Genomic DNA, 7,492 nt, shown 5'->3' with positions numbered 1-7,492 from the left:
CCTTGAATAGCTACCGGTAGCGTTTGTTGATGTTTGTATAAAATTCATAGAAAGCTCCCTGTAGCTTTTAAAGAGGTGGAATTTCACTAAATGAACTATACTGCCTCCTCCCTCTGTTGCTCCTTTCGGGCCTTCACCGTTGTCGCAGTCTTCAACTCAATGACCTTTGCCCTCAAGGTCACGCCCTTGGCTGTACGAGCATTATCAGAGGGTTCTGTGGCAGTCAACCGATTTCAGGTAAATGAAAGACAGACAAGATTGTTGTACAAAATTGGGAATGATTGTAGCGTTCAGTCAGGATGGACTGTTGTCAGCATAACACTTCAAAATAGACATGTTCATTAATGAATCTTCTCCATATATCATACAGTATATCATATGTCATGTCAACAGAGACTCTTCTTGATGGAGGACCGAGAGGTTGTGTTGGCCAAAACGGATGACCCGATGAACGCCGTGGAGTTCCGGTACGCCACGTTGGCCTGGGAGAAGGCCAAAGCTCCCGCCAAAGCCACCCCTGTCCCCAAGAAGCAGTGCAAGAGAGGTGGAATGAATCGAGTACTGCGCAAGGAGAAACTGAGCTTGTATATCACAGCAGAAGAGGGTAAGGGAAACAACGAGGGTCCCAACGGACAGAGTCTCCTTACCCACATGGAACAGGAGAGCCCCCAGAGCACCATCTCCTCTACCCAGAGCTCCATCATCCGCCCACCGCTGCACAAAACCCTACATCGCATCGATCTGCGCGTCAAGAAGGTAAACTGCTCGAACAAGCACCATCAATCACACAGGTGTACTCACTCACGCACAAAACAACCCTGATTTCCATTCATACCAGCCTACACAAATGCTTGTACACATTGACAAATATATGCATGCACGCACACATGCAAACCTGCATATACACACACACTAAAGCAGTGGTGTTCAAGGTCTGGGGGGGAACGCAGTGGGGTTTGCAAAGCATATATTTTTTTATGAATACAATTGGAACAAAGAAATCAGAGGACAGATTATTGTATTCAAACATTTTCTGAAAATTGTATTTAGTAAATGTATTTATTGGTTTCTTTCATATTTATATGAGATGAAAATGTAATGACTTGAAGGTTATTTGTTGATGTAAAATATATACAGTTGAAGTCAGAAGTTTACATACACTTAACAAATTTCTTGTTAACAAACTATAGTTTTGGCAAGTCGGTTAGGACATCTACTTTGTGCATGACACAAGTTATTTTTCCAACAATTGTTTGCAGACAGATTATTTCACTTATAATTCACTGTATCACAATTCCAGGGGTTCAGAAGTTTACATACATTAAGTTGACTGTGCCTTTAAACAGCTTGGAAAATTCCAGAAAATTATGTCATGGCTTTAGAAGCTTCTGATAGGCTAATTGACATCATTTGAGTCAATTGGAGGTGTACCTGTGGATGTATTTCAAGGCCTACCTTCAAATTCAGTGCCTCTTTGCTTGACATCATGGGAAAATCAAGAGAGAAAAAAAAAAAGACCTCAGGGGGAAAAAATTGTAGACCTCCACAAGTCTGGTTCATCCTTGGGAGCAATTTCCAAATGCCTGAAGGTACCACGTTCATCTGTACAAACAATAGTACCCAAGTATAAACACCATGGGACCATGCAGCCGTCATACCGCTCAGGAAGGAAACGGGTTCTGTCTCCTAGAGATGAACATACTTTGGTGCGAAAAGTGCAAATCAGTCCCAGAACAACAGCAAAGGACCTTGTGAAGATGCTGGAGGAAACCGGTATAGAAGTTACTATATCCACAGTAAAACGAGTCCTATATCGACATAACCTGAAAGGCCGCTCAGCAAGGAGGAAGCCACTGCCTCAAAACCGCCATAAAAAAGCCAGACTACGGTTTGCAACTGCACATGGGGACAAAGATTGTACTTTTTGGCCGAAGAACACCATCCCAACCGTGAAGCACTGGGGTGGCAGCATCGTGTTGTGGGGGTGCTTTGCTGCAGGAGGAACTGGTTCACTTCACATAATAGATGGCATCATGAGGGAAAGTATGTGGATATATTGAAGCAAGATCTCAAGACATCAGTCAGGAAGTTATAGCTTGGTCGCAAATGGGTCTTCCAAATGGACAATGACCCCAAGTATACTTCGAAAGTTGTGGCAAAGTGGCTTAAGGACAACAAAGTCATGGTATTGGTGGCCATCACAAAGCCCTGACCTCAATCCTATAGAAAATGTGTGGGCAGAACTGAAAAAGTGTGTGCGAGCAAGGAGGCCTACAAACCTGACTCAGTTACACCAGCTCTATCAGGAGGAATGGGCCAAAATTCACACATCTTATTGTGAGAAGCTTGTGGAAGGCTACCCAAAATGTTTGACCCACGTTAAACAATTTAAAGGCAATGCTACCAAATACTAATTGAGTGTATGTAAACTTCTGACCTACTGGGAATGTGATGAAAGAGATAAAAGCTGAAATAAATCATTCTCTACTATTATTCTGACATTTCACATTCTTAAAATGAAGTGGTGATCCTAATTGACCTAATACAGGGAATTTTTACTAGGATTAAATGTCAGGAATTGTGTGAAACTGAGTTTAAATGTATTTGGCTGAGGTGCATGTAAACTTCCGACTTCAACTGTATCCAGTACCAGTCAAAAGTTTGGACACCTACTCATTCAAGAGTTTTTTTAATTTTCTTTCTTATTTATTTTCTACATTGTAGAATAACAATGAAGACATCAAAACTATGAAATAACACACATGGAATCATGTAGTAACCAGAAAAGTGATAAATAAAATATATTTCAGCTTCTTCAAAGTAGCCACCCTTTYCCTTGATGACAGCTTTGCACACTCTTGGCATTCTCTCAAACAGCTTCACCTGGAATGCTTTTCCAAAAGTCTTGAAGGAGTTCCCACATACGCTGAGCACTTGTTGGCGGCTTTTCTTTCACTCTGCGGTCCAACTCATCCCAAACTATCTCAATTGGGTTGAGGTTGGGTGATTGTGGAGGCCAGGTCATCTGATGCAGCACTCATCACTCTCCTTCTTGGTCAAATAGCCCTTACACAGCCTGGAGGTGTGTTGGGTCATTGTCCTGTTGAAAAACAAATTATAGTCCCACTAAGCGCGAACCAGATGGGATGGCGTATCACTGCAGAATGCTGTGGTAGTCATGCTGGTTAAGTTTACCTTGAATTCTAAACAAATCACAGACAGTGTCACCAGCAAAGCACCCCAACAGCATCACACCTCCTCCTCCATGCTTCCCGGTGGGAACCACACATGTGGAGATCATCCGTTCACCTACTCTGCGTCTCACAAAGACACGGCGGTTGGAACCAAGAATCTCAAATTTGGACTCATCAAACCATAGGGCATATTTCCACCGGTCTAATGTCCATTGCTTGTGTTTCTTGGCCCAAGCAAGTCTCTTCTTCTTGTTGGTGTCCTTTTAGTAGTGGTTTCTTTGCAGCAATTCGACCATGAAGGCAGCAGAGGTAACTCTGGGTCTTCCTTTTCTGAGGCGGTCCTCATGAGAGCCAGTTTCATCATAGTGCTTGATAGTTTTACCGAATGCACTTGAAGAAACTTTCAAAGTTGTTAAAATTTTCCTGATTGACTGACCTTCATGTCTTAAAGTAATGATGGACTGTCATTTCTCTTTGCTTATTTGAGCTGTTCTTGCCGTAATATGGACTTGGTCTTTTACCAAATAGGGCTATCTTCTGTATACCACCCCTACCTTGTCACCACACTACTGATTTAAGAAGGAACTCAAACGCATTAAGAAGGAAAGAAATTCCACAAATGTACTTTTAACAAAGAACACCTGTTAATTGAAATGCATTCCAGGTGACTACCTCATGAAGCTGGTTGAGAGAATGCCGAGAGCGTGCAAAGCTGTCATCAAGGCAAAGGGTGGCTACTTTAAAGAATCTGAAATATATTTGTATTTAACACTTTTTTTGGTTACTACATGATTCCATATGTGATATTTCATAGTTTTGATGTCTTTACTATTATTCTACAACGTAGAAAATAGTAAAAAGAAAGAAAAAACATTGAATGAGTTGGTGTGTCAACTTTTGACTGGTACTGTATATATTTTTTATTCCATCTGAGAATTTTATTTGTAGCTTTTGCGGCAGCAGCTACTCTTCCTGGGGTCCACAAAATGTACAGGTTTTAAGGATGTGTCATTATATTTGGGGTGGGGTTGCTAGAAATTTGTGCCTAAAACAATGGTGTCGTCCGAAATTCTGGCGGAAAAAATTGGGTCCTTGCTGAGAAAGTTTGAATACCACTGCTCTAAAGCATTGCGTGACCGGCACTGGAAAGATAAATGGATTTAGCATGCAGGCACATTTGATTATAGTAGCACAACTCATAAAAAAGAGAACGACTGAAAGAGTAGACAATTGGAGGGAGTCAGCAACTTCTTTCCTTTTGAAATGGACTGAGTGCGTTTCAATTACAAATCCATACCAATACTCCCTGGTATCCTTCTGATCTGCAGGGGGCGTTGGTAGGAATATGTGGAGCTGTGGGGAGCGGAAAGAGCTCTCTTCTGTCTGCTCTGCTGGGACAGGTGAGGTTCTATATCATTGGCCTTCAAACCAGCTTACTGGGGGATTCCCCTACAAACCAGACTGGAAAGCATTTGAGGTGCGTTTGATTAAGCTTGACTTTTGCACTTTTGGGACTGTTCCGTTGTACCGGGCAATCAAACGCAGTTCAAGTATTTTCCCTCTCGTGAAAGCCCAGGTCAGCTTTACCTCTAGTATGTTTTAACATGAGTCTTATCTCTGGTGCGCAACAGATGACCCTGCTGGAGGGCAACGTGGCAGCCAGTGGCGGCTTTGCCTATGTGGCTCAACAGGCCTGGATCCTCAATGACTCACTCAGAGAGAACATCCTGTTCGGAAAAGAATATGACGAAGACAAGTAAGATTGATTGATTCGTGTTTATGACTTTTGAGTCATTTATTATAGAACAGTACACAATGAAAGCAACAACGCAGACCATTTAGAGGTGTCTTAGTGCTGGATTTAGGTAGATGGCTCATTTTCATCTGTAGTCCATGACCAGTCACGTTTGGATGTCATAGTTTGATAGTTTCACATTCAGAAGGGCCAAAGGCTCATTTCTAACTCATGGTTTACTCATTTCTCTGGACCATGACTGCGTTTCCCTCTCATGTTAAGTTATGTCCTTGGCTGTGTTTCCTTATTAGGTATAATGCTGTGGTCTCTGCCTGCTGCCTAATCCCTGATCTGACAGAGCTGCCCTATAGGGATATGACTGAGGTATGTATCAGACCACTATTGCATCTCTCTGCTGGAGATGCTCTCAATATGAACTCTGGCCATTCTGTACAATACATTTGCCTTACACTATACCAAAGTAGCAGAAAGTGTATTTACCATGTAACAGGCTAGTAAGTAGTACATGCATGTATAGATGGAATGCTTTGGGGTGCATTGTGGTGTTTTATGAGAGAACATGATAAAGTGTTATGTAAGTACATATCTGGTCTGGTCTGTTGCTGCCTCTGTGTGAAACTTATCAGAAATTATCCTTGATACATTTAGTCAACATTGTCCCAATGTTTTCACTCAAGATAGGTGAGAGGGGTGCCAACCTGAGTGGCGGGCAGCGCCAGCGGGTGAGCCTGGCACGTGCCCTGTATAGCGAGCGGCCCATCCTGCTCCTGGATGACCCTCTCAGTGCCGTGGACGCCCACGTGGGCTCTCACCTCTTCCACAATGCCATCCGCACGGCGTCCAAGGGCAAGACCACCATCTTTGTCACACACCAGCTGCAGGTAAGAGGAGCTTCTGATTATATGAATGATCAATTCAAATTGTATTTATGTGAGAAACAGAAGAATTTGCAGCAAATAAGTGACTTGTGTACTATGGCCAAATGATAGGAAATGGCATTCATGATCTGAAATGGCTTTCTTAACTACTCTCTTGTATATCTTTGGGACGCCTAATCTGAAAGGAAATGAGAGAGGCCCTATGTAGACCTCCTAGGTCGGTGATTATAGTGCAACTTGAGTTTTCACACAAGTCTCCCATTGACGACTCTCAAGACTTTGTCCCGAAAATAGAAGGCTGAGGAAAGGAAGCCATATAGAAATATAGAGGAGCATACTATAGCCCAGGATTCTTCATCAGGAGAATCCCAGATCTCACTGGTGTTGACCCTCTCTCAGTACCTGGCAGAGTGTGACCACGTGATTCTGATGAAGGACGGGCAGATTGCCGAGCATGGCACCCACTCCCAGCTTATGGGCAGAGACCGTGACTACGCCACTCTCTTCAACAGCGTACAGCAGGAGGTAATGCCAACCACGGAGCGCATGTCCAGCTCTAGCCTGATCACAGATCTGTTTGCGAACAGATCTGGGACCAGGCTAGCCTTTCCAACTCCTATGGTCATTGTCATGCATTGGCATGAGCTGGCAAGACAGCATAAACTGATCTGGGACCAGGCTAGCCCAGCTCTCCTCTGTGTAAAAACACCTTTTTCCATCCCTCTTTACACAACACTATCATACATCACATCCTGCGTAATTCATGAGGCAGGAGAAGCCAAGTGGGTGGCTGGGAAATGTTAATGCATACAGGGCTTTTCATTATTTAGGTCGGCATTGATTTATCGGTGTCACACTGCTAAAGACCCTGTCACCAATATCTCTGTTTAAATTACTTACTGGCAATGTTATGACTTGGCCGATTGTCTTATGCTGTAGGTCTCTTTGGCTTGCTCTCCTAGAACCTGGTGAAAAAGAACCTGGTGAAAACAAACCTGAAGAATAAGGAGAAGAAAGAGGGAGATGAAAAGGTTGAGACCACCGAGAATTTCGCCAAAGTTGCCAGACCTCCGGTGGAGAAAGGGAAAGGAGGTGAGACTCGAACGCGCCAAATAAAATGTGTTCATGTGTTCCCTTTAAAACAGTTGGCTTGAAATGAGGAAATTACTCACAGGTTTCTTCCTTCCTCTCTCTTCCTTCATTCCTTCCTTCCTCTTTTTTCCTTCCTTATTTCCTTCCCTTTCTTCTCTCCAGACCAGCTCATGAAAGCGGAGGAGAAGGGCTCTGGTGCCGTGGCCTGGGATGTGTACAAGGCCTACATCAATGCGGCTGGAGGCCCTTGTGCCTTCATCATCAATGTCATCCTCTTCCTCTTCACCACTGGCAGCATCGCCTTCAGTAACTGGTGGCTGAGCTACTGGATCCGCCAGGGCAGTGGGGTGAGTTTGGATTTTCTGATGGCCTTACACACAGACACATAACTAGGATCAGATTACCCTACCTACAATACTTATTAGAATTATTAGAATTGAAAGAAATATCTGATGCTGTGTTAGTGGGATAGGACAACTTCTGCCTACTCTGAGGGATGTCTATACTGTAGCAGGCTGTCTCCCACAAGTAAAACGACTTCTGTGCATCACTGAGTTGTAGTGGGGAAAGTG

General features: G+C 43.5%; 1 protein-coding gene across 1 annotated transcript in view; it reads left to right on the top strand.

The window, feature by feature from the left end:
* Positions 1-134: 134 nt before the first annotated feature.
* The window catches only part of wu:fb13g09 (ATP-binding cassette sub-family C member 5), a 30,060-nt gene continuing 22,702 nt past the window's right edge, over positions 135-7,492 (top strand). The window contains exons 1-9 of the mRNA XM_023990300.2: positions 135-237; positions 394-756; positions 4,523-4,594; positions 4,826-4,950; positions 5,241-5,313; positions 5,628-5,831; positions 6,228-6,353; positions 6,791-6,920; positions 7,083-7,267. Coding sequence (XP_023846068.2) covers positions 160-237; positions 394-756; positions 4,523-4,594; positions 4,826-4,950; positions 5,241-5,313; positions 5,628-5,831; positions 6,228-6,353; positions 6,791-6,920; positions 7,083-7,267 — 1,356 coding nt within the window. The 5' untranslated portion in view covers positions 135-159. The remainder of the gene's footprint in view (positions 238-393; positions 757-4,522; positions 4,595-4,825; positions 4,951-5,240; positions 5,314-5,627; positions 5,832-6,227; positions 6,354-6,790; positions 6,921-7,082; positions 7,268-7,492) is intronic.

The sequence above is a fragment of the Salvelinus sp. IW2-2015 genome, linkage group LG6.2 (assembly GCF_002910315.2).
Source record: "Salvelinus sp. IW2-2015 linkage group LG6.2, ASM291031v2, whole genome shotgun sequence".
NCBI lineage: Eukaryota > Metazoa > Chordata > Actinopteri > Salmoniformes > Salmonidae > Salvelinus > Salvelinus sp. IW2-2015.
Note: the sequence above shows the minus strand (reverse complement) of the source record. Positions and strands in the feature narration are given on the sequence as shown.